We start from the raw sequence: 27,264 nt of genomic DNA, 5'->3' as shown, positions 1-27,264 counted from the left end.
TGTTTTTTCCCCTTAGATAAGGCTGCAGATCCAATTGTTCATGGTCATAGGGAATTGTGGTAAAATGAATGCTGGTGCTGTTGTTTGTGATCACTCAGGTTTGTGGACGGTGGAGTGGGTGGATGCCGGTGTTTGCCGGGTGCCTCGGTGTCTGGTACCTTCTGGCTCTCTCCCTTTATTAGGCTGTTGTTAATCAGATCAACCGGAGTCATTAGTCACACTCTAATAATGTTTTATATTCTCTGTCTTACATAAATCCAGACAAAACTAATTCCATCTCTCTGCTTTTCTGTTTTCTCTATCTATCTCTTCTACATGTATTGAGATGCCCTGTTCCTGATGTTACCCAGCCTGGCTCTCCACTGCCCGCTGTGTTGCATACCTTCTACAACCCTGCACTTATCAACATTAACACACTTAGAATCTGTTTCTATATTAGCCATAGCTCTTCATTATCAATTATGTGCTCATCACCTTTTCACATTGATAGATTAGTACCTGTTTTTTTTTTAAAAGATGTCCTGTCAGTGGCACGAGTAGTTGCGGGAGCAACTGTTGTTAAAACCCCGATCTGAACTCGCAAAGTGCACCTACGCCACTTCCAGGACACTGCTGACACTCGGCGCATGTGGCAGGGCATCCAGGCCATCACCAACTACAAGACACCATCGCCTGCTATGCAACACCTTCTATGCAAGGTTCAAAGCACAGAACTACACGACAGCAAGGAAGACTACACCTTCTTCAAACAACCAGGCACTGTGCCTGTCCTCAGCTGATGTGTGGAGAACTCTACTGTGTGGAGTCAACCCACGGAAAGCCCCAGGACCAGACAACAAACCTGGCAGAGTGCTCAAAGAATGTGCAGACCAACTCACGGATGTTCTTACGGACATTTTCAACATTTCTAAGCACTGCAGTTGTGCCGATGTGCTTTAAGACGACCACAATCGTCCCTGTGACAAAGAAGTCTCAAGTGTCATGCCTCAATGACTACCGTCCCATTGCACTACCCCCATCATCATTACGTGCTTTGAGAAGCTGTTCATGACCGCACATCAAAAACCAGCTCCTCTCCTCACTGGACCCACTGCAGTTTGTGTATCGACAGACGATGCCATCTCGACTGCACTCCACCTGGCTCTCACCCACCTGGACAATAAAGACTGCTATGTTTGAATGCTGTTCATCAACTTTTCAGCATTCAGTTCAGCATTCAACACCATCATCCCTCAGCATCTGATCAGAAAACTGAGCTTGCTGGGCCTGGACTCCTCTCTCTGCAACTGGGTTTTGTACTTCCTGCCCACAATCAGTCAGGATTGGAAACAACACCTCCAACACCACCATACTGAGCACAGGTGCCCCCCAGGGCTGTGTGCTTAGTCCACTGCTGTTCACTCTGCTGACTCATGAATATACTGCAAAGTGCAGCTTAAACCTCATCATCAAGTTCGCTGATGACACTACTGTAGTTGGCCTCATCAGCAAGAACATCGAGTCAGGATACAGATAGGAGGTGCAGTGGCTGACGGACTGGTGCAGAACCAATAACCTATCTCTAAACATGGATAAAACCAAAGAGATGGTTGATGACTTCAGGAGAGCTTCAGGTGTCCACCACCCACTGAACATCAACGGCTCTGCAGTGGAAATTGTAAAGAACACCAAGTTCCTCTGTGTTCACTTTGCAGAGAACCTCACCTGGTCCCTCAACACCAGCACCATAACAAAGAAAGCCCAGCAGCGCCTCTACCTCCTGCTGAGACTGAGGAAAGCACATCTCCCACCTCCCATCCTCACCATGTTCTACAGAGGGACTGTAGAAAGCATCATGAGCTCCTGCATTACTGTCTGGTTTGGGAACTGCAACACTTCAGACTGCAAGACCCTACAGCGGATAGTGAGGACAGCTGAGAAGATCATCGGAGTCTCTCTCCTCTCCATCACCGAGATCTACACCACACGCTGCATCCGCAAAGCCACCAGCATTGCAGACGAACCCACCCATCCCTCACACGGACTCTTCGCTCTCATGCCGTCCGGCAGAAGATACAGGAGCATCCGAGCCTCCACTACCAGACTCTGCAACAGCTTCATCCACCAGGCAGTCAGACTCCTCAACACACAGAGACAGAACTGAACCCCCCCACCACCTTACACCTAACAAACTCACACACAACTGAACTGTACCCCCCACCACCCTTCACACACACACACATACACACACACACTCAGCACACTGAGACTGAAATGTCTTTATTCCTATCAGCAATATTTGCAGCTACTCCCAAAAACTATAAACTCTCTACCTCAATAACTCCTGTGATTATATATGTTCTATATTTTACAGTATCTTACACATCTGCACCTTATCCTCACTATACACTTTATTATACCGTACCGCATACTGCACTGTCCTGTCTTTTAAATTGTCTCGCCTTTTGTTTTTATTGTATTTATTGTAGTGTTATAGTCTAATGTTGCACACACCTTGCACTTTATTTTCACATCATCACACCTTACACTTTATGTTGTCTATTGTTTGTGGTCCCATGTTGCACCATGGTTCCGGAGGAACGTAATTTCACTACACTGTGTACCTGTCATTACACCTGTGTACTCAAATGAAATGACAACAAAAGCCTCTTGACTTGACTTTTTACATTCAAAAATTAGTACCTGTTACATTAGTTATAGCACTACATTTCCTGTCTGTACTGTTGTTTTATTTTGTTATTTGTTTGTTATTTGTTATTTGATTGTACTGAGTGGGTCTTGGTTCCTTCCTCTTAATGTAAGCGAGTTTTTTCTTGCCACTGTGTCACCACAATAATTGGCATCTCTGCTGCTCATAAGAGGCGTGGACCTGTTTTTCTCTGTAAAGCTGCTTTGTGACAACTTCTGTTGTAGCGCCATATAAATAAAACAAGCGCTATTTTGCTAGTATTTCCCCACGCCCTTACCTGAAAGAAAAGGAAAAGAAGAGGGGGGGGGGATTAGATGGTTGGGCAGGAGTTCGGGGCAGCTTTACTGGAAAAGCGTGAAGCTGAAGCCCCCCCACGCAAACAGGAAGAGAAAGGGAGAAATAAATGAAGGAGGAAGATGGGGAGGAGGTGGGTGCGAGGTTGTTCGACACGCAGGTAGACAGGAAGTGACGGTTATATAGGTAGGACTGTGGGAGGAGTAAGGATATGGATCAAACTCCAAAAATTACGTTATTAACTCCAATTTGCTAGTATTTCCCCATGCCCTTAACTGAAAGAAAAGGAAAAGAGAGGGGGGGACTCAGATGGTTGGGCAGGAGTTCAGGGCAGCTTTGCTGGAAAAGCGTGAAGCTGAAGCCCCAAAAAGGTTTGATCGGAAGATCGAGTATACAAGAAGATTGTAAGTAGGTCTGTAGCTGTGGTAGACTTGGAATCTCTAGTTGGAGAATTTGGGATGATGATCAGGTAGTTCTTGGGAGAGCCGGAGGCTGCGCTGATTCGACCTGGTGAATTTGTGTATGATTTGAGGGTATGTTACTTAATCCAGGATAGTGAGATCGCGCGGGGCTCTCGTTGACATCTCTGATGAAAAGAGAATAGGTGGTGGTTGGAAAGGGTGAGGAGATCAGAGTAGTGGATGAGAAGGAATTAAGGCAGAGAATTAATTAAGGCGGAGAGGTAAAATAAGAAGGGTAAGAACAAATGCTGGCAAGATGGATAGGGAAGAAAGATAGGGAAGTAATTAAGTGAGGTGTTTGGGGTGCTACCGGCCTATCCAAATATATGGGCTGTACTGGAATAACAGCATAGAGGATGGGGTCCAGGGAGTTAGAATGGGTTGAAGTGGAGTATAGTGTCGAACAACTTGTGGAATGATGCGCGTGGTGTAGCTTAAGGCCCCAAAGAGAAGGCTCCGCTCCACGTCGCAGAGCAGGAGTGACCAATAAAGGTAGACAGGGTGCCCACTGCGGTCCAACTCGAACGCGGGGAAGTGAAGAGAAGCAGGTCGATGACGGGCCGGAGGACGAAGATCATGGCGAAGATGATCAACATGCGCTGAAGAAAGAGCTAGTGGAAGCGCACTGTGAGAGAGCAGCGCAGCGGGGGCGGAGCCATCGCAGGTTCTGGCCAGCCGGGTAGAAGAGAGAGAGAGAGAGAGAGGAAAACAAGCCCGAAGGCAAAGAAAGCATTGAAGGGAGGGAGAGAGGAGGAGTCGCCATCAAACTCCCAAAATTACGTTATTAACTAATAAATAAAAAAATAAAATTGAATTGAAAAAAGAAATACATACATAAAACACATGGAATGACATTTTATACATTGACATATTTAAACTGAAACAAAGCAGCATTTTCCTACTATATAGATTTTCGATAGAAGATTTTCAATTAAAGAAAAATAGCCTACACCTAGTTTTAATCCTTGTTTGAGAATGTGCCCCAAATATATTTATGATGTAAATTTATTTACAGGCATGAATAAGCCTTTGTGTTTTTACACTTGAGAAAGAAAAGCTGCGACTGTTACTGTGTATCTACTGTTTAAGGAACAGGGCAGGATATCCCCAGGAAAAACATGAAGTATGAAACATGAAAAACAGTTACTGTAGTGTACTTTTGTAGATAATGCAAAACAAAATCAGTTTAGCTTATATCATTTTTTATAGAATTAAAAAAGTCTTCACAAAGAGAAATTACATTATCAACATTAAATCATTTGAAACTTACCATCAAAAAAACAGCTACAGCTTATATTGTCATTGTACCACTGAGCTTCACCTACAAAACAACAAATATTACAACATCTAGATCACAGAAAATGAAAACCCCACAAAACTAACAAACTCAGTCTAGGGACTGCTTTATGCTTACCTCGATGACTTTCCAAGAGATGTAGAGACAAGTTAAGAATCCATCTTTGTAACTGCTGACATGAACTACTTCAGAAATCCCCTCTCACTTAAAACTACCAGATCTCCACAGACTACCTGAGGGCCTGCTGATCATCTCGTCCTCAATATTCCTGGGTCCAGAATAAGAACAAGCTCAGGTGGAGCATCTTCACTGCCGTCGGGGGCTGTCTTATCCCCGGAACCTGATTTAATTTGCAGGTTTAAGAAACAGCGTAAGATGGATAATCAACAGCATATGCACATCTGAAAAGAGGAAATCCCCAGTTGTCTTCTTTCTGAGAATTGCTCACGCTCACTGACTTTTTAACTTTGACTCAAAGTTCTAAAAAGCTTGGCGGTTCTTTCATTCAAATGCAGCGCAGTTCCTGTTCCAAATATTGTCTGTTTGTTGCTTCCAAACTAAGCCTTTTGCAGCCAAACAAGCATTCTCTACCTCTCCCTCTTACTGTGAGCACAGGTGTGTATACAGCAGTAGTGGGAATTTGGAGTCATTATGGTAATAGTATAAAGTGGAGGTATCTGGGCTGTGTGGAGCTAAGGGTAGTGGGAGGCGGGTGGGTTGGCAGGCTCTTCTGTCTGAACCCGCAGCCCACTGAGACTGATTTAGCACAATGACTCACCTACTCAAGAGAAATTAGAGAAACGAAATTGCAGATGATAATGACAACACACACAGAGACACAGGCACACAAAAGTAGACTAGATAGGCAGGCATCTGAAAAAAACATTGTCTATCTGTGATCAGATACATAATAAAACGAAATAAGACGAAAATGACACTTTCACAAACTGTATGTGTGCATGTATCACAGTGTTGCTGGAAAGAAATGTGCACTAGCAAAACAGCAACCAGGCTGATACAATTAATAACAGAAGCTCCAAAAATCACAAAGAATATACACAAACACTAAAAAAGAATAAAAACTTTAAAAGCACAGAATTATTGATGTAATCCTTAATGCAATTCATAATAAATGAAATATGAATCATATGGCATTATGATTAGTTACTTGTTACAAAAGATCATGAAAAATACAGTATAATTGTTGTTACTCTAATTTCTCTAATTGGTCTTTTTTATTAAAAAATGGCAATGGCACTAGCATTCAGACACATTCAGAAAAATGTACTGTAATGTATTTACTTACATAAGTGAACAATGAATACAAATCTAGAAAAGGTATATTAAGTAGTGCTGGGCTGCAACGCTGTGATACTGTCTGCTGCTGCCACATTCATGACAACAAACAGTGTCGCATATAAAGTGTACAGTGCCATTCCTGTGCTAAATAAATAAAGAAAAAAGAAAAAAGGATTTATAAAATCATAGTCTAGATAAAGGGCACCCGTATCCAGGCAACAGCTACCTGCTGGAAGTGAGGAGGCTAGCAATAAGCACTAAAGCTAAACTTCACTGTCAATGAAAGTGATTTTCCTGTGTTTGTTCATTGTGTAGGAGGACAACATAATGAGTAACGTCATTCTAAAAAGAAACATGCCTGTTGTCTAATGTGTTCGTTATGAAACTCCGCTTCAGTTTACAGCATGGATTATGAGTGCATAACAACATGATGGCTGTCATGCTGCAGGGATGTGCATATACTGAGACATATGGATATTTAGTGCATATAGTACACAATGTTTTATTTAACACAGCTTAAACTAGTCAGTAAGTGCTAGCCATTGTATGGTACATACAATGTACTTTGATTTTGGGTTTTATTTTAATGTAATAAGGAAAAAATACTTCATGGCATGCTGTGAGGAATTGAACTGTGATCAGGATCTCTGCTTTATATAAGTGAATATAGCCATAAGCTATAGTTAATTATGGCTATAGCCAAAAATAAACAGTAGTAAATGTTAACAAAATTATTTTCATTATTTCTTTCATCCTGTCATGTCTGGTGCTGAAAGCACACCTGTGTCCCCCACACTCAGCTCTACCTGCGATAACCAAGCTTCCAACTACAATACCCAGAACGCACCACACCATGACATCACGCTCACTCCTGATCACATGACACCTCCAGGAAGTCCCGAATACTTATTATCCCTCAGTATAAATAGACCACGCTCATGCTTACTCCTTGCCGAGTAATTGTTTGGTTCGTCCTGCATTACAAAGCGTTTCTCTAGCCCTCTATTGTTATTCCGTGTATGATCTTGTTTTTGTGTTTTTCCGACTTTGATTTTTGCCTACGCCTGTGTTTTGGATTTCCGTGTATGACCTGGAATGTTTATCGTTTGTGGATTATTGCCTGCTCTGTGTTAAGATATTAAAATGGCATTACATTTTGTGACTTTTTAATGCATGCTACTTCTAACACTTGAGAGGAGCTAAGACATTGCACAGTGCCACTGCTGTAGTTTTACAATACTTGAAATAAACTGCATTTTATTGTATTTAAAACATACTGAGAAATGTCTAAGTATATCGTAAATATAATAGCAAATACTTCCACGTACGAAAAATAACACACACAGAGACACAGGCACACAAAAGTAGACTAGATAGGCAGGCATCTGAAAAAACTTTAAGCCTTAGCTTGAAGCTCTACCACACAACCCTTGGTTTAAATCCACCAAAAAAAAGAAAACACGGCAAAAATCCACAAAAGCACTGGATTAAAAGTTGAACAGTTTATTTCTCAAAAAACAGGTTGACACGGAATTGTTTTTTCCAAAAATTAACCAAAAGGGAGCTCTACAAAAAAAAGAGGTCAAATTGCTGTTTGACTTAAAGGGCTCCATCTTGTCCATCTCCAGCACACACTAAAACTCACCCCTCCCCAGGGCCGGAGTGGGCCCCTTTTTTAGCCCGGGTGTTTCATGCCCAAATCTGGCCCACTTTTTCCATGAAGGAGGAATTTAAGTAAATGAAACAGCGGCTAACTCTTACAATGCCTTTTTATTTCAAGTTCAAGTATATGTTGGTAAGTTAACAGAACACTCTTCACTTAAACATGTTTCATTCAAATTTAAATCAGACACTTAATATCAGACACTCTCAAACACTTAAAATGATTATTTGAACATGTAATGGTCAAAATATGGTTAAAAAAAAAAAAAAAAAAAAGGAAATTTTTTTAGGGGCTTTTCAGATTTTTTTTTTTAATTTATTTGATCAGATATAAGTTATACACGGGTAGCTTAAAGGGAAGTTGTGTTACAGCAGATTAAAATAGACATTAATTATTTTATGGCTCAAATTTCTTTGTTCTTTGTTTGTTGGATCTGCTGGTTTGTGGAGCGGTGTTTAAAGCAGGAGTGTGAGGTGAGCCCGGCTGATCAAAGACCCTGTTTTTAAAGCTGCGCTAAAAAGTGTAAGCACCCTTTGGCTCTAATTCAGGAACCATACATCCTACAGTAAAAAGTACCGTAATGGCCCATAATCCGAAGGTTAAGGTAGTTCGAATGATGTATAACATGTCTGCATTGGAGCAAATATAATACATACAAAAAATGCAAATATGGAAATTATAAATCATAATTCTAATAAACAAGGTATATTTCACCCTAAATGTTTATTGTCTGAAAGGAAAAACAGCTAAATAGGCTAGATAACTAAAAGGCAGAGTTATCTTTAAAATGACATATTGGGTGTCTATAATAATTCATAAACACAGCCAGATATTAACTATGACATATTTCTGGCCCGCCGGCGGGCCAGGGCATGTTAAGAGGTTAATGATGTGTATTGGGCTCAACAAATAAAAACTACACTAAGTCGACATTGCAAACGATGCGCAATAGCTGACAATTCAAGATTATTTCCATATCTCTCTCTATGTTTACTGGCTGCAGTTGGAGTCTGTCCTCTGGAAAACAAGTTTGTTAATTTTGCACATTTGGCAGCTTCTTCTTTTCTTCTTTCTGGCCTCTTTTTATCCTCCATCACAGCCGACTGACGCTTCATGCTATTCTGTTGCTGTATTTAATTTTATCGCTCCAGAAAAGACCACTCGTGGACGCAACCAACTCAAACATTTGGGAGAGGAGAATTCCCTCAGATGGTTAAACCCATCTAATCTACTGCGAAGCAGGGGCTGTGCTGTCAGTTGCATAGAGAATGCATACTTAGTTGAATGGAAATGAATGAAGAATAAGATTAGATAAGGGACAGATAAGTGTCAAAATTATTAACTCGAGATTGACATGAGCCGGCCAATCGGGAATCCTCCCGAATCTCCCAATTAGCCACTCCGGGCCTGCCCCTCCCTCTCCTGTTGTCTATGGAACTCTCAGCTCCTCACACAGCCTCTTTCTCATGTAATTACCCACCTATTCTATTGTAAATATATGTGTAAACACCTTAAATTGTACATATTTACCAGATCCTTCAAACAAAGTGAACTGTAATTAGTAATTAACTGAAATATTATTAATAGTGAATAACAGAAATATTACATTTTTTACAATAATCCAACAACCAAATAAACATTTTATATACTGTTATGCCGTGTAGTGCATCAATGGAAGAGACACACATGGTCTGCATGGGTTTAAACTGAAAGTTTACTAAAGAACGCCTGTGTCCATTCCTGGTCTTCCAGGTCACCCCTTTGCCTAATGCCTTATGGGTAATGTAGTACAATAAAGCAACACAAAACAACACATCTCCCCCCCTTAAAAAAATGTTTGTTTGTTTTTTTTCACTCTAACCCAACTAAGACGTAATGTACTTTGCATTACTTTATTCTAAATGCTCAGTTTTAAACATCCTAAATATCAAGATTATGAACTCTTTTACACACAACTAAGTCACAGTCTCTAGTGTTCAGCAACTTTCAATGAGTCTCTTGGGAGGCTGAACCATGCGCTTTGGCCAGCACAGTGTCTTGGCATGAGAGCAATGGACAATTGCTGGCACTTCCGGGTCCACAGTATGCTTCAGGGTGTTGTCTCCGGCTTGTGGCATTGTGTCGGGCTGGTCCACCCCTGTCTGGCTTGACATTTGTGGCTTTAGATCAACTCAATTTCTTATCCTAGACCCTCCATGCTCTGTCTAAACTTCATAAGAGCGTGGTGCCACCTCATTTTGCACATTTGGCCATTGGACCTAGGATAATGTGGACTAGATGTTGTGTGCTGAAAACCCCATTCTTTTGCAAAGTCAGCAAATTCACTGCTTGCTAATTGTGAACCATTATCCGATATCAGTTCACATGGGACTCTATGTCTTGCAAATAAAGTCTTCAGGAACACAATGATTGCCTTGCTAGATGTTGTTTGCAAGGTCTTGACCTCAGGGTAGTTTGAGAAGTAATCCGTCACCATATGGCTCTTTCAATGGCAGTCGAACAGACCTGCTCCTACTCTGTAGAATGGTCTACCTGGCAGAGGGTAAGTCATAAGGGGTCCTGGCTGCTGTTTTGATCGGTAAGTCAAGCATATTTCGCATGAGGCTGTGATCAGACCAATGTCTTGGTTTATTCTCGGCCAATACATGACTTCGCGAGCTCTGCGTTTACACTTTGCTTCCCCCAGGTGCTCTTCACGTATCGTCCTGAGCATGTCTTTGCGCGTTGAAGACGAAATTACAAACTTGTTGCCCTTGAATACAATGTTGTCGACCACCGTCAGCTCTGTTTTGCAGGTCCAGTAATCTTGAACTCGCAGTGGACAGTCGCTCTTGTGTTCGGGCCAGCCTTGTTTGATCATCCTCTTGAGTTCTGTCAATGTGTCGTCCTTTTCAGTTTCTTGTCTGAATTGTTCTGATCTTTCACTTGAAACAGGAAGTGATATCATGATCATGTCAACATATGCTTGTATGTCAGCACATTTTTCTTCTGGTTTGCAGGTTTGTCAACAGCCCGTAACAATGTATCAGCTGCATACATCTATTTTCCTGGTGTATATGTCAATTTCACATTGTATTTCTGCAGTCGTATTAACATATGCTGTATTCTCAGAGGACAGTTAGTCAATGGCTTGGACATAATGGCGACCAATGGTTTATGGTCTGTCTTTGCATTTACAGTCTGCCCATATACATACTGATGGAAACATTCACATGCATACGTGGTGGCGAGCAATTCCTTCTCGATTTGCGCATAATTGACCTCGGCGCTGGTGAAAGCTCTTAATGCGTAGGCCACTGGTTGCCATGTTTCCTCGTGCAACTGTAGAAGGACGGCTCCCAAGCAATACTGAGAAGCATCCGCATAGATTCTTGTCTCTCGTTTGGGATCATATAACCTAAGAACTGGCTCTGAGGTGAGTATCTGTTTCAGGTTCTAAAAAACACTCCTCTTGCTGTTGTAGCCACATCCACTCATTTTTCTGCTTCAGCAGCATCCTGAGTGAAGCCAAATGGTAGACAGTGGGGATATGAACTTAGCTAGGTATGTGACCATCCCTAAGAACCTCCTCACCTTGCCTTGTTCTGGGGCCTCTCTATATTGACTATGGCTGATGTCTTTCTGGGGTCAGGACTCACCCCTTTCTCCGACACAACATCTCCAATGAACGTCAGAGACTTGACTGCAAATTCACATTTGTCTCTGTTTAGCTTCAGGTTGACACTTCGTGTACACTCAAGCACTTGTGTCATGTTTCTCTCTTGTGGATCCCCACACTATCACATCATCCATCATGGTTGTGACTCATGGAATGTGCTCGAATATGGTGTAAATGGTCTTGTGATAGACCTCTGGAGCAGATAGGATTCCATATGAAAGACGGAGGAATCGGTATCTTTCTTCTGGCGTGTTGAAAGTAAAGAGCCTTGAACTGGCATCGTCGAGCTTCCGAACCCCGAAGACGCATTGAGTTTACTGAACCACTTGGCTCCTGCGAACTGAGACATAATCTCTTCACGGGTTTGCAATTTAAAATGCTCTCGCTTGACTGCTTTATTCAGATCTCTGGGATCCAGGCATATGCATAATGCACCATTTTTCTTTTGTACAGTGACGAGGGAACTCACCCATCTGTCGGTTCATTGATTTTCTGTATAACTTTCAGCTTTTCCATTCTTGCTAATACATCGTTCAGTTTTTCTCTCAGTGCGAACGTAACTTTTCGGCATGCGTGAACTACTGGTGCAACTGTCCCTCAGAAACATCCTTGAACTCTGACATTAAACTGTCTTGATCACTGTTTTCCGTGTTCTGTTTGTCTGTTGTCTGCGACGCCATCATAAACACTCTTTTCATGAGATTGGGTTTCTCACATGCTGTTAAACCCAATATTGGTTGCACTTTCTTTTCAACGATCAGCAACTCTGCCTTTAACATCTGGCCTTTGTGTTTGAATGTAGCTATACAGCTGCCTTTAACTGGCACACTTTCTCCAGTGTAGCCTGTCACTTTTACTTTCACTGGGTATATCTTTCTTTTTATTTTCAGCGTTTTGTAATCAGCAAATGACAACAACTTCACTTGTGCTCCTGTATCCAACTTAAACGGTATTATTGTCTCATTTACAGTCACTGGAACAATAAATTTTTCTTTTTCAGCATGGGATGCCTGCACTACATCTACAAAAAACTCATCTAGTTCCTCGTCCACTGTATTCACTTTTTTCTTAGTCTCAGCCGTGCAGCATTTTGAATAATGGTTTCTCTTCCACAATTATTACACGCTCTCCCATAAGCTGGACATGTTCTTGGCGTGTGACTGCCTCCACATTTCTTAAAACAAAGAGACACACATGGTCCGCGTGGGTTTAAACTAAAACTTTACTGAAGAACACCCATGTCCGTTCCTGGGGCCTCATTTATAAAACTCTGCGTAGGTTCTGGAGTGAGAGTGTGCGTACGCACAAAAAACAGGAAATGGCGTACGTCCAAAAAAAAATCAGATTTAAAAAAGTGTGCGTACGCACACCTGAACGCAGTTTCCTCTTTATAAATCACAATCTGCTTATAAATGTGCGCAGCTGACCAAGCCTCGCGCTCCGCCTCCGTACCGCCCACATTTACCCATAAAAGGTCCATGCAAATCACCCAATGAATATTTAAATGAGTGATTCCCCATTCATTCTGATCGGGATGATGGAGGAACGCAAAGCAAAGAAGCGAAATTTTGGAGATTGTGAAGTGGAAGTCCTTGTTTCAGAGGTTGAGGCAAGGAAGGATGTGTTGTTTGGTGGCCTTAGTAGTGGCATTACCAACAAACGCAAGTTTGTTGAGTGGCAGCATGTGGCTGCAGCAGTAAACAATGTGAGCTCCACAAGCCGAACTATTGCAGAGGTAAAGAAAAGTGGTCAGATTTAAAAGTCGACGCAAAGAAGCAAATTGCTTTGCACAGAAAAAAATTTACTGCAACTGGAGGAGGAAAGGCTACACCTGCACCGTCTCTTTTTCACGAGAGGATGGCTTCAATAATTGGGGAACCCCTGTTAAGCGGAGTGGTGAGTGAGAAGGAGGGTGACACGGACTTAGCTGATGAACCCTGCACAGAAGAACCAGGTAACTTTTTTAAACATATATATTTTATATATTTGAATAAAGACGTGAAAACTAGGATTGCTACTTAGAATTGTTTATTGAACATTTTTTAAAGATGGGACTGTGGATGTTGAGAGTGGCCATGAAGTGGAGGACTGCCAACCCGGCCCCAGCGGCATCTCCGGTGCCGCTCATGCCTCCAGCGGAGTCTCCAGTGCTGCTCATGCCTCCAGTAGTGTCTCCAGTGCCGCTCATGCCTCCAGCGGAGTCTCCAGTGCTGCTCATGCCTCCAGTAGTGTCTCCAGTGCCGCTCATGCCTCCAGTGGTGTCTCCGGTGCCCCACGTGTCTCCTTCCATGGTCGTGTTCTTACTGAAGCTGTGCTGCAAACACAAGTCAGCACAATTGCAGCAATTGAAAGGCTAACAACTGAGATGAAAGAAATAAAGGGGGTACTATCAGAAATGTGAAGCACATTAAAAGAACTTGTTAAAAAATACCTTTGCGTTGATCTTCAGTTATTCACAATCGAAGCATCACGCCCTCGCGCAGTCTAACTGCTTGGAGAGAGTCTGGTGGGTAAGGGTGTGGATCTGGTTCAGGGTCCTCAAGTTGGTTGGCAGTTAACAGGGAGAGACCATTTTTCTGTGCTATACTGTGTAGCACAGCACATGCTCTCACAATCTGGCAAACCTTTTCTGGACGGTAAAGCAATCTCCCACCTGATGCATCTAAACAACGCCATCGGCCTTTTAGCAGCCTGATGGTGCGTTCCACAACAGAGCGCGACAAAGCGTGTGCATCATTGTAGCGTCTCTCTTGTCTGCTGTGTGGGTTGGGGAATGGCGTAAGAAGCCAGCGCTGGAGGGGATAGCCACTGTCGCCTATAAAAATGGTGCAGAAATAAGGCTGCTAATAGATTATTGTATAAAACTGCTTAAAGTCTTGAATAACCACTTTAAAGTTTTCACTTACCAAGAAGCCAACCATCCGGCACAGCTCCGTTTTCAAGCCGGTTTCCTCCACTACTATTCCTCAGAATAAAGGAATCATGTGTTGAACCAGGCCATCGAGCAACCACATTGGTTAAAATCATGGTCGCATCACAAATAACCTGTACGTTTATAGAATGAAATTGCTTTCGGTTGATGAAAGCAGCTTCATTCTGGCTCGGCGCTCTTATTTGGGAAACCGGCCACTGCTGCAAATTGCGCTTTGATTTGAGCCTGTTCATTTGCAGTGTAAGGAAATCTGATGTACTGACTTGTCAATCTGATTATGCCAGCTAATACGGCTGGCATTATGGAGCTTAAAGATGGTTGAGATATTCCTGACCTGTCTGCTAATTCTCTCTGAAAGCTACCTGTCGCCAGGAATCCAAGAGTTGTTAGCACCTGTAAGTGGACATGTATTGCCCGATTTCGCAACGTTGGTCTCTGTAAATCTGTCCCCAACTCGGCACACAGTTCCATGAGAACGGCTCTTGGAAACCTAAATCGGCTTATTAACCAGTCATCATCATTCGCAAAAAAATCTTCATGATCTCTGAAAACACGTTGTCGCCGTATTTGTCGGTTAGCTACGTCCTCAAGTAATGCCAAAAACGCCATTATAACAGACAGTGCCTCACTATTTTCTGCATATTTATAGAGCTGTTATTTTATGCAATTAGGTACAGCTGTTTATGATCGTAATTATCAGCAACTATTACCAGCCCTTAACACTTTCCTCTCTCTTTACTATAGAGTATAATTTGTTGCAATAATAATAATAATAATAATAATAATATTTACATATATATATATATATATATATATATATATATATATATATATATATATATATATATTTATAGCACCTTTAGATTTTACAACTGTGAGATAAAACAGATAATACAAATAAAACTGAAATAAACTACAAAGTGAAATATACAAGTTAGTGGAAAATTAACACTACATATACATATACAATAATACAGAATAAGATACAGAAATAATTTTAACTATACATGCAGAAAAAAAAATTGAAATGCTTAATCTTCCTTTGTTAATTTTGATTTATGTGGTAACTAATTTGCGGAAGGAAGAACAATTTTGCGTCCGTCTCCTCGTCTTCCTGCCTGGGTCACCCGTGACAGAAAGACGACCTTAACATGGACGTAGCAGGTTTTCCGTGGACCGGAACCAGGATGGTCATTCGCTGTACTTCAGGCGGGATCCCGGCGCAGGAAACCTCGAGGCCTCATGGACGCCGCAGGCCTCGGGGTAAGCGCTCTAAGGGATCCTGCCAGCCGGAAAAAGACCCCTTTTCCGGGGAGGATTTTCTTGCGGGGGCGATGAGGACTCGGTGCCTCCGAGTACCTGAGGCTCAAGGAGCGGGACCCGTGGGACTTCCTGGGGTGCGAGCCCAGCAGTTCTGAGGAGGAGGAGGACTTTCTCCCTACACCAGCTCGTCTGCCGCTGTCTCCAGGGGCTGTTCTGCCTCCAGCACACATGTGTCCACCCTGGTTCCTGGAGGAAAGGGCATTCACCTCTGGGAGAACTGCAGCAGCACCGGCCTTCCAGACGCCGACTCCCGTCCGTTCCCCTGCGACCAAGACTCTCTCCTCACCGGCGGTTCCAGTACTAGCTTCCCTTGTGGCTAAGGCGTTAGCATCCCCGGCGCCTCTCAAGCTAGCGTCTTCAGTGGCTTAACTGCGCTCCGAGACTGCAGCGGTGGCTGAACCGTGCCCCGAGACTGCAGCGGTGGCCGGACCGCGCTCCGAGACTGCAGCGGTGGCCGAGCCGCTCTCCGAGACTGCAGCGGTGGCCGAACCGCGCTCCGAGACTGCTGCGGTGGCCGAACCGCGCTCCGAGACTGCTGCAGTGGCCGAGCCGCTCTCCGAGACTGCAGCGGTGGCCAAGCCGCTCTCAGAGATTACTATTCCAGTCCGGGTTTTTGCGGCACCCGCGGTCTTGAGCTCCGCAGCTGCAGCGCCAGCCCCTCAGGCTGAGGAGCCGGCTTTCATGGCAGCTGCAGAGCTGGATTTAGCCGCTAAGATCCAGCCTCTCTCCAGGACTATCTCCGCGGCCGCTCAGCCGCGCTCTGGAACTCCCTCCGCGCTGGACTCCCAAGCCTGCGTGTCTGCTCCAGCAGTTCAAGCCTGCGTGTCTGCTCCAGCAGTTCAAGCCTCCGTGTCTGCTCCAGCAGTTCAAGCCTCCGTGTCTGCTCCAGCAGTTCAAGCCTCCGTGTCTGCTCCAGCAGTTCAAGCCTCCGTGTCAGCTCCAGCAGTTCAAGCCTCCAAGTCTGCTCCAGCAGTTCAAGCCTCCGTGTCTGCTCCAGCAGTTCAAGCCTCCAAGTCTGCTCCAGCAGTTCAAGCCTCCGTGTCTGCTCCAGCAGTTCAAGCTTCCAAGTCTGCTCCAGCAGTTCAAGCCTCCGTGTCTGCTCCAGCAGTTCAAGCCTCCAAGTCTGCTCCAGCAGTTCAAGCCTCTGTGTCTGCTCCAGCAGTTCAAGTCGCCGCGCCACCAGCACCAGCTCCCGCTGCCAGAGTCGCTGCGCCGCCAGCACCAGCTCCCGCTGCCAGAGTCGCTACCCCACCGGTTCCTGCTCCCAGAACTTTGTTTGGCCCCAGGGCCCGTTTACCCACGCAGGCACCAAGGCCCCCGGACTTTGACCCCAGAACTGTGCCCAGGCTGGCTCCTTGGACTTCCACACAGACTTTTGCCAGTCCTGGGCACCCACCTATGTTTTTTGTACCCCTGTCTCTCCCTGTCTTGGTCCCCGTGTCTGTGTTTGTTCCAGTTCCCGTCCCTGGTGGTTTCTCCGTGCCTGTCCCTGTCACTGTGTTCATGTCTGTCCCCGTTGATGTTCTCGTCCCTGTTCCAATGTCTGGTCCCATCCAGTCTCTGTCCCCTTGCCAGTCTAGTGTCCAGTCTTTGGTCCCGTCACCTGTCCAACCCTTCGACCAGTGTCCTGTCCTGTCTCCGTCCCCTGTCCAGTCTAGTGTCCAGTCTTTGGTCCCGTCACCTGTCCAACCCTTCGTCCAGTTCCCCGTCCAACCTCCATTCCCTGTCCAGTCTCCGTCCCCTATCCAGTTCCCTGTTCAGTCTCCAAGCCCTGTCCAGTTTCCCTTCCAGTCTCTGTTCCCCGTCCAGTCTCCATGTCAGTCCCCGGTCTCGTCTCTTGTTTTCCCCGGCCTCTCCCCGCCGCCAGCCCCCGGGGTTCGTTCTTACGCGCCTCGGGAGCTGCGCATTTAGGGGGAGGCTTTTGTCACGTCCTCGCCCTGTTTTTGTCTCATGTCTCTGTGTGTTATTCCCACATGACCTGTGCTCCTCTGTCTCTTGTCAGTAGTTTTCCACCACGTGTTTCTCATTTGTAGCTCCGCCCCTTCCCCAGGTGTTTCCAATTCTAGTGTGTTTCCTGTTTTTTTAAATAGATCCCCTGTGCCACTTGTCCCTCGTCGGTCTTTGCACCTTCCTCTGTTGTTTTGTCGCTCCTCGTAACTCTTGGTTATTCTCCTCGTTCCCTAGTTCCTTGCTCTGTGTTTTTCTCTGTTTATTTCTTGTTTGGTTTTTTCTAGTTTCTTGTTTAGCTCCTTGTTCCCTAGCTCCCTGTATATACCCTGCTTTGTGTTATTTCTAGTTTAGCTCCTTGTATATATATTCCCTGTTTGTTTATCATTATTATTATCTCTAGTTTGTTTAGTTGATGTTCTTTAGTTTCTCTCGTTTGTTTTGGTTTTGTGGTTATATGTTTATCTATTTTCAGTTATTTAGTTTATTCCCCAGTTCCTTATATATATCTCCCTGTTTTATGTTTAAGTGTTTACTTGTTTCTTGTTTCTTTGTTTATTTATACATATTTATTAAATGATTCATGTCGCCCTACCTGCACTTGCGTCCGTCTCCTCGTCTTCCTGCCTGGGTCACCCGTGACAAGTGTATTTTAATAAAGGCATTACTATGAAGTACATTGCTACAGTAATTCTCTTAAAGTATGATTCATCTAATATTTATCTAAAAAGATATTTATCTACTATTTGAGTTGGAGACTTTTATTACTATGGAAAGAGTTGAAGTAAATTTCACTGCAACAAGGGTTTAATAATGTGTTTAAAGTCTACCTAAGTGTATTTGTCATGTCTGGTGCTGAAAGCATGTCTCCCACATTCAGCTCTATCTGCGATTTCCACAATACCAACTAAAATACCCAGAACGCACCACACCATGACACGACATGACGCTCACTCCCGATCACATGTTGCACCACATGACACCACCAGGAAGTACTGATTTTGCTCAGTGTATAAGGACCATGCTCACGCTCACACCTCGCCGAGTATCTGTTTGGTTTATCCTGCAATACAAAGCGTTTATCTTTTTTCTATTTTTTTTGCCTGTTCCCTTGTGTTGGATTTCCGTAAATGACCTGGACTGTGTTTACTACTTTGGATTTTTGCCTACCCTGTGATACTGCCTGCCTGTGTATGAACTCTGGACTGTCTCCCGTTTATGGTATGGTTTCTCTACGTTGTGTACTACTGGTATTGACCCTGGTTTCGTTGACTACCCCTGTCTGCTCTATAACTTTTAATAAAGTTATTTTACTGTATCTGCACCAGTCTCGTTCCTGTCTGGCCCTGACAGTATTTAAAATAATTCTATTTTAGTACCATTTAGTACACTAAACACAATTAAAGTACAACTTTTGTACAATTTGTTTGCAATTAAAGTTAAATAAGTACAAAGTATGGTGAAAGTTGCTCCACTTTAGCATATTTTACACTAATAAATAGTGCAGCTATGGGTACACTTTAGAGCATTGTAGCATAATAAAGTTAAGCATACTTGTATCATTTTTTTTGTCCTAAACCATAATGCTTGCTTAGTTTGTTTCTGATAATTATTTAATCTAAGGATAACACATAAATGCAGTTTGCACAATGCTTCCAGTACTTAGAACAGTATCTGTAGTTAAATACTGTTACTCTTTCTTATACAGTAGGTGACATCTGATTATAAGGGAGACCAGGAACAGTTGTAACATGGGATGGTGGTAACAGCTTGAGTTCTTCTTATTGTAATCATGTTACAGTCTTTTTGCTAACAAAAAATGTGTTACATTGTGTAACTCCTAGAGAATGTTATCACCAAAAGTGTTTTTTTAATGTAAAAATCTAACTTTTTATATCCAGTGTGTTTTTTTTTATTCTGTCCTAAGATTAAATGTCTAGAAAATCCAAACATGTATTATAAGAATCAACAGTTTTAAAAGCTAAAAATATAAATAATTTACATGTGTCAAACTAGCATACAGCTTAGTTCATCTTGGCTTGTGATAATGGGAGGGATGTGATGCCTCCTAAAAGCAATGTATAAAGAAAGAAATATTGGAAACTATTTGCCATTAGCCATTTTTCCCTGTACATTGTACAGGAATTGGGAGAAACATCAATGGCATACATGTCTAAACTAAATACCTGTGAATCTGATTCCTTAAATATTTTGATCAATTGCTCAATTTAACGCAGTCTTTTTTTTGCATGTACGCTTGCAAAATTTCATAACCAGGTGGTTGTTTCTATAGCTCTTGGTTGCAAAGGTGTTGCTGGTTAGTGATTATGGTATCCCAGGGGGTTGCTATGGTATTTCTAAGGTGTTAATAGGTGGTGCTATAGTGGTTAAGGTGCTAAGGTGGTTGCTATAGTGTCGTAAAATTTTTGCCAGCTGGTTGCTAAGGTATCCAAGATGGTTGATATGGTGTTACTAAGTGGTTGCTAAGAAGTTGTTAGAGTTGTTAGCTGAATTGAACAGTTCTGTCATCATTAAAATTGTATGTAGACTTCATGCAACTATTTATATCACAATGAGTAATTTAATTGATAGTCACAGCGCTTTTTTAACAGTAAAAACACAATATTTTCTAGAACTATGTTTAACCCTTAGAACCCTACGGACGGATTTTCTGTCCAAAATCGCACCTTGTATTCTCAGCACTGTAACAAAATGCTGTGAAATCCACAGAAGTATACTGTGTTTCTGCACAATTAACTACTGTAAATATGTGTACAGTATATACTCTGAATGCAGCCAAAACCACAGTCATTAACTTGAAAATGATAAAACCACAGTAATAACCCCACTACTTTAGAAATTCACAGTAATACACTGTAATAATCCACTAATGAACAATCAAAGGGGGGACAGTAGTCATTTTGGTTTATTTTTTCAACACACCTAGAACCTGAAGAAGAAGAAGAAGAAGAAGAAGAAGAAGAATGTGGCCTTCTATGAACTCTGACCAAAATGCTATTGAGCATCTTCAGAAAGAGCTGTAACATGTTGGCAAAATGCATCCTTGAATCCTGAGACAACTGGACCATTTTACTCATGAGGAGTGGGCTAAAATACCTTTCATAGCATTTTTATTTATAATAACCTTTTCAGATTAAAGTTATTTCTGTGACCGTTAGGCTTTTTCTTTTATTTACAGAGGGGTACCAACAATTCTGTCCATGTATGTACTGTATATTCAGGGCATCTGCAGGGTTTCTGAGTTAATATTAAATGTTGAAAACTTATGAGATATGCCACATCACTACACTCAGCACTCTCTAAGTCAATGGCAACTACATCAGTTCTGATAAGCACCTTTAGAATTTTCATATATGGTAAATATTTTTCTTTTTCCTAGCATAAGAGTTCTAAGAGCACTTGCACTGTCGAAGGTAAAAAAAAACTCCAGCAAGCCATCACACAACCCTAAAACCATTACAGTTCTGTTCCACATGCTATCACCCCAAATTATACTTACCATGATGATGATGTGATGGGTTGATATAGGAGTATTCTCCACATGCACCTCATGGCCTGTCCTGGCTAAAAAATTGACTCCTGAGTGGTCCTGAGGAATCTGCCGGAAACGTGAGTCGAGGAGTGTGGAGGGTATTAGTTTGGCTATCCGGGCTCTGGACTGGGCATGGAAAACTGCACTATGCTCCAAGCCTTTAGAACCAACTTGCTGATACACTGGGGCAGCTGGCACAGTGTTGTCATGTTGTGGACGATAACTCTCATCATCTCCTGAGAAGCTTCCTGGAAGAAAAAGTGCAAAACTATCTAAATATACATACATAAACACCAAAAAAATAGATAATACTAGCACATATATCTACACCCAGAACAAATGTTTTGAATTTCAGTGTGTAGTATTACACACAGGGCACACAGCTAATATTTAGAAATATTTTTTCATTGGGCTGTCCTTCAGTCATTCAAAATCACTATCCATTGCTTAATCAGGGAAGTTTAGCTTGTGTGTACAACAAAAAATGAACCTGCTTCCTTTCAGCCAGCCAGTGCATGATAAATTTATCCAGCACAGAATTACTTAATTGCAGTTTTCTGCCAGCATGAAGTCACAGTTTACAGCAACAATGATAGTGACTTGGCCTACAACACTGTGACCAGAACATTCACTATTGCATAACATACACTACCTGCCAAAAAAAATATTTTGCTAGACCGCCTTTAGTTTGAATGCGTCACGCGTTTCGATAAGCTTCTGCAATGTCACAAGATTTATTTCAATCCTGTGTTGCATTAATTTTTCACCAAGATCTTGCATTGATGATGGTCTGAGCACTGCACAAAGTCTTCTCCAGCACATCCCAAAGATTCTCAATGGTCTGGACTCTCATGCTGGTCTGGACTCTCATGCTCCCTGAATCACTTTTTCACAATTTCAGCCTGATGAATTCTGGCATTGTCATCTTGGAATATACTCGTGCCATCAGGGAAGGAAAAATCCATTGATGGAATAACATGGTCTATAGTCAGTATATTCAGGTAGTCAGCTGATCTCATTCTTTCAGCACATACTGTTGCTGAACCTAGACCTGACCAACTGCAGCATCAACCCCAGATCATTTACTTAGTGTTAGTGAAATTTATTGAATATTTAAAACTTTTTTTCTAAATAAAAAACTGAAAAGTGGGGCGTGCAATATTATTCGCCCCCCTTACATTAACACTTTGTAGTGCCACCTTTTCTGCAAGTCGCTTGGTGTATGAGTCAGTTTTGCACATCGAGAGACTGAAATTTTTGCCCCATTCTTCCTTGCCAAGCAGCTGGAGCTCAGTGAAGAGTGTTTGTAAACAGCAGTTTTCAGCTCTTTCCACAGATTCTCGATTGGATTCAGGTCTGGACTTTGACTTGGACCTACTAACAGCTGGATATGTTAATTTGTGAATCATTCCATTGTAGATTTAGCTTTATGTTTTGGATCATTGTCCTGTTGGAAGATAAATCTCTGTCCCAGTCTCAGGTCTTTTGAAGACTCCAACAGGTTTTCTTCCAGAATGGTCCTGTATTTGGCTCCAGCCATCTTCCCATCAATTTTAACAATCTTCCCTGTTCCTGCTGGAGAAAAGCAGGCCTAAACCATGATGCTGCCTCAACCAGTGGAGTTTGACAGTGGATATGGTGTGTTCAGGACACATTTCCTAATATAAATCAAAGCCCACCCTATAGTGACCTAGAACAACATTTGCGGAATTACTTTTAATCACAAATAAACCTTTTTTTCTGTACTTCTGTTTATTATTAGTTACATCCAACTGCAGGTCACTTACAACCTAAGCATGTTACTTCCCAATTACATTTACTGTGAAAAAAAGATGCATGCAATGTCTGAATTATATACACATATAACAAAAACTGATCAGTTATTATCTAATATTTAAAACAATATAACAAATTTGGTTATTATTATTATTATTATTATTATTATTATTATTATTATTATTATTATTGTTGTTGTTGTTATTATTATTATTATAAAGCTGACACCCAAAGAGGCAAAAGCTCAGGTCAGTGAAGCTGCTAACTGCAGGACATTTCTAAACAGGCAATGTTTAACACTATAATGTGTAAGTTTTTTTTTTCATTCAGTGGATTTAAAATTGAACAAAGGGTGCACAAATTCTGCAAGATGACTGTTGGTGACCTAAAAATAATATTAGAGCTTTTACTAAAGGACCAGATATATTATTCCATCAGTAAATCTATTCCTCAATAAAGTATGCAAAATAGTACAACAACAACTGATTTCATTTAATAATGTAAACTATTTACTTGTTTATAACTTTTTTTAATGATAAACAAACAAATTATTTGACTATTGATACTCTTTAAGAATTACTCATATATCCCATATTCAAATTCTTGCTTCTCTTAACCTGTTCTTTCTTTTGATCAGTTCAGTCCTGATCAATTCAGTTGATTTGAGTCTTCTTCACATTTCCTCTCTCCAGCTCACTCTTCTACCCCTTCTCAATAATAAATGACATGAAAAAACTTCAGAAAAAAAACTTCAAAAGACCCTAACTCTAACCCTGAAATATTAAATTAAGTTAATTTTGCAACATTCACAAATCACCTATTAAAATGAACAACTTTTGCAACATTCTCTTTCTCTTTATACTTTTCACAAACTTGTTTAAACATTGTTACTCTAAGTTTCTGTATTGTTGCTCAAAACACTGCCTGAAATCCCTCTATTTTCTCAGGACAAGGTCTTACTGTGATCTACAAATGAACAGAAGTCAGGTTAGATCAGTGTTTCTTAACCCTGTTCCTGCATATTCCAACTGTTACACATATTCTAGAGCTTTCTCTAATTTAAAGGAACTTTAATTTAAGTAAGTATTGGTTTAATGTGTGTAATCCACTGCTGGATATACATAATAATTGATTTATGGTCCATAGGGGGCTAAGAGTTTTTAACAAGTGAAATCAATAAAGAACTGTTTATTAGCTGATCAGCTGAATTCCGTAAAAAAAACTACAATTTTAGGGCAGTGATCAGGGTTAAGATACTGCCAACATAAAATATAGAACTACATTCTGGCTATCCACTCCAGCTCTAGTTAGCTAAATGGACTGTAAGTTCATAATAGCTTACAGTAAGTCATGCAATCCTAAATTAATAAACACAATTTAAAAATGAATTAGTTATTGGCTGATCAGGGACATCAGGGCAAGTGGAACATTACATATATATTTTTTTTTTTTATTAAACCTTGACTATCTATTTAATTTTAGAAAAAATTAAAGTTAAAGTTAAAGTTAAGGTAACTGACTAGACACAAGCTTCAGTTTATTAATCACACAGTGGGTTTGATCTGTGTGTTTTGATTCGGAGACGAGTGTTTTTAACCAGCTATCAGAAACAATCTTGTCACAGTTTACATGGTTAGCTCAGTTACCTTTCTTTTAGAAAAATCCCTGTATATTAAAAGATTTTCCATTCACCCAGCGGCCTGTCTCCTCATTAATAGTACAGCTGAGCTGAGCGGAACCACGTCCCACCCATACCCCTCGGTTCCTAGGCTAATGGTTTTAAAGGTAATATTGACTGAAAAGTAATTTCATTTGGACAAAATGTGTCACACCATATGAGTGCAAAATGTAACTGAAGCAGGAGTGCTAGGTATACTTAATATTTCTGAAAGAATAAAGAGTGATAATTGTAACTTTTAGTGTCCCTCTTAGGTGTTGTTCTTCCTCCTGAAAGAAGGAGAAGCCCCACTCCCCAAATGTCTTCAAACAATAGCCCATTTTAAAAAGTATGGCGTCACACCATATGATATTCATTTTTGCGACAAAATGTTTAAGTCAAGGCTTTCTTTCAAATATTCTGCCCGACCTTTTAGCTAAGTAGACTCACAAGCAGGGGCGTCGCCTGGCCTGGGCTTCCAGGGCTTTAGCCCGAATAATTTTCTAGCATCCCCGAATCGTTTCGCTCAGCTGTATTATTAATGAGGAGACAGGCCACTGGCCGTGTGTGAATGAAAAATCTCCTAACGGCAATCATGGAGCCAGTTCAAGGAAAAAGTTCTGCCTTTCAGGAGAAACAGACAATCAGCTTGCTGGTTATTCGGAGCGCCGTGGGCTAGTAGGGAACCCACCCCCGGCCTCGCTGAGGAGGATTTTTGAAAGTTTTTGAGATCTTGCAGGGTTGCAGCGCTGATGTTAAAACATATATGGATATTTGGCGATTTTTCGAAAAGAATGGTAATGGAGCTAACCATGTAAACTGTGATGAGATTGTTTCTGATAGCTGGTTAAAAAGACTTGTCTCTGAATCAAAACACACAGATGAAACCCACCAAGTGCTTAATAAATTACATTCAGTTAGCTCTAGAATTAGCTAGCTTAGATAGTAAAGGTTTGAGAAAAAAACTATATATGTTTAACTTGCCTTGATGCCATTTCATTTTTAAATTGTGTTTATTAATTTAGGATTGCAGGACTTAATGTAAGCTATAATTAACGAAAATTAATTTAGTTAACCAGTTAACTAGAATCTGGATGTTGTGAATAGCAAGAATATAGTACTACTTAGTTAAAATAAGTTTCTTAACCCTGGTCTCTGCCCTAAAAGTGTATGTTTTCCACCAGATCCAACTGATCAGCTAATGAAGTACACATTATAGTGTTAAACATGGATACTTATTGTAATAAATGAATGCTCTGTAAGTTCATATAAAACAGCACTTTCATCAAAGTTTTTGAAATATTTTCCACCCATATATATATGTGTGTTATCAGTATGTTTACCAAGTTGTCGTAGGGGTGCTTTTAATGTTTAACGTCTTTAACCTACAAACACAGTTTTCCCTTTACAGTACGAGCCGCTAGGTGGCGCACGTCTAAAACACTGGCACGCCTTGGACCAGCTGGTCTGGAGGCGCGGGTGCTCTGCGCAGTTGTGCAAGTGGAGCAGCAGCAGACTGTGAGTGCTGGGTGCTGGGTTATGTCGAGGAAATCAGTGGGTAAAAGCTGTGTTTGGGAGCGCGCTTAGAGCCAGGTCTGCAGTGTGAGTTTAGCGGAGAGGACCAGAGACGGAGCACACACAGCCCTCTGTCCAGAAGGTGGAGCTAGACTTGTCCTGAGAGCTTAATCCAGTGTGGCATTACATCCAAACCAAAACGGGGCTGTGAAAAAGAACCGCTTCTCAGACAGAAGCTCGTTAACAGCTTATTAAACCAGCCGCTGATACCGTTTTTCCCCAGCGACCGAGCAGTTTCCGGTTAAACACACAACACAGCCAATCACGTGCGATCGGGGCGGCAGATCAGAACCAGAGAACAGAGCGCGCCCTGCCTTCTCCTAAACCACCTCCACCACCTCACCCCAATGATCATCAGACCATACACACACACACACACATACTGCTCACACATCACATACACGGTTACACACACACACGGCCTCACTGAATACAGTGCGAATAATCTCATCTAACATTAACCCCCAGCACTCCCATCATACCCCAGTCTGGAGCTGCTGCAGTGGCCCTGCGTACTGTCGGGATATTCTGAATTACAGATGTGGTGCATGTTAGAGATACAGCGGAGCCTGCGCTGCGCACCCACCTGCAGCGGTCACTCTGATCAGGTATGAAAGGAGGACGCAGACGCTGCTTCGTCCATTCATCTCTCCGTGCACTACTCAATACACCATCGGTGTGACGGTGTGACAGCCTGAGGAGGATCCGAGGCACCCCTTTCTCATCTCGCTGCGTCTCAGATCTCAGACACGGGCACGAGACGCCTGGAATGCTCGCAGAAAAACAAACAGTGTAGCATCTGCTGCTCTATCAGAGCAGGCGGGGAGGAGGAGGGGGAGCATCAGCTCATACCGGCTGCGTCTGCGCGTGTGTGTCAGCCCATATGTATTTAGCTCTTTAAGGGGACCACATATGTCCCCATGCTGAAACGAATGTCCATTTCACCTGTCCCTACAATCATCTGTAGAACACCCACTACTCTCCCTAAATATTCAGCCCTCTGCCTACTGCTTCTCTCTAGTGTGAATCCTGACAGTGTTGAAACGGTTTATACCTGCATCATCTACAAAATCGTACACATCACATTTAACCTCTGTTCATCAACAACCTAGGAAAGCTTTATTACAAAACCACATAGTC

At 42.1% G+C, this 27,264-nt stretch overlaps 1 protein-coding gene across 2 annotated transcripts in view; it reads right to left on the bottom strand.

Annotated features, from left to right (window-relative positions):
* ptprr (protein tyrosine phosphatase receptor type R) overlaps positions 1–26,979 on the bottom strand; it is a 104,902-nt gene extending 77,923 nt beyond the window's left edge. The window contains exons 1-2 of one of the 2 annotated variants that reach the window (XM_007237357.4): positions 26,711–26,979; positions 21,084–21,364 (exon numbers count right to left, since the gene is read on the bottom strand). In XM_007237357.4, the coding sequence (XP_007237419.3) occupies positions 21,084–21,364; positions 26,711–26,771 (342 nt within the window). In that variant the 5' untranslated portion in view covers positions 26,772–26,979. The remainder of the gene's footprint in view (positions 1–21,083; positions 21,365–26,710) is intronic. The other variant, XM_049475103.1, reaches the window with a different exon arrangement.
* Positions 26,980–27,264: the final 285 nt, after the last annotated feature.

Source organism: Astyanax mexicanus, chromosome 2 (assembly GCF_023375975.1).
Source record: "Astyanax mexicanus isolate ESR-SI-001 chromosome 2, AstMex3_surface, whole genome shotgun sequence".
Taxonomy (NCBI): Eukaryota; Metazoa; Chordata; class Actinopteri; order Characiformes; family Acestrorhamphidae; genus Astyanax; species Astyanax mexicanus.
Note: the sequence above shows the minus strand (reverse complement) of the source record. Positions and strands in the feature narration are given on the sequence as shown.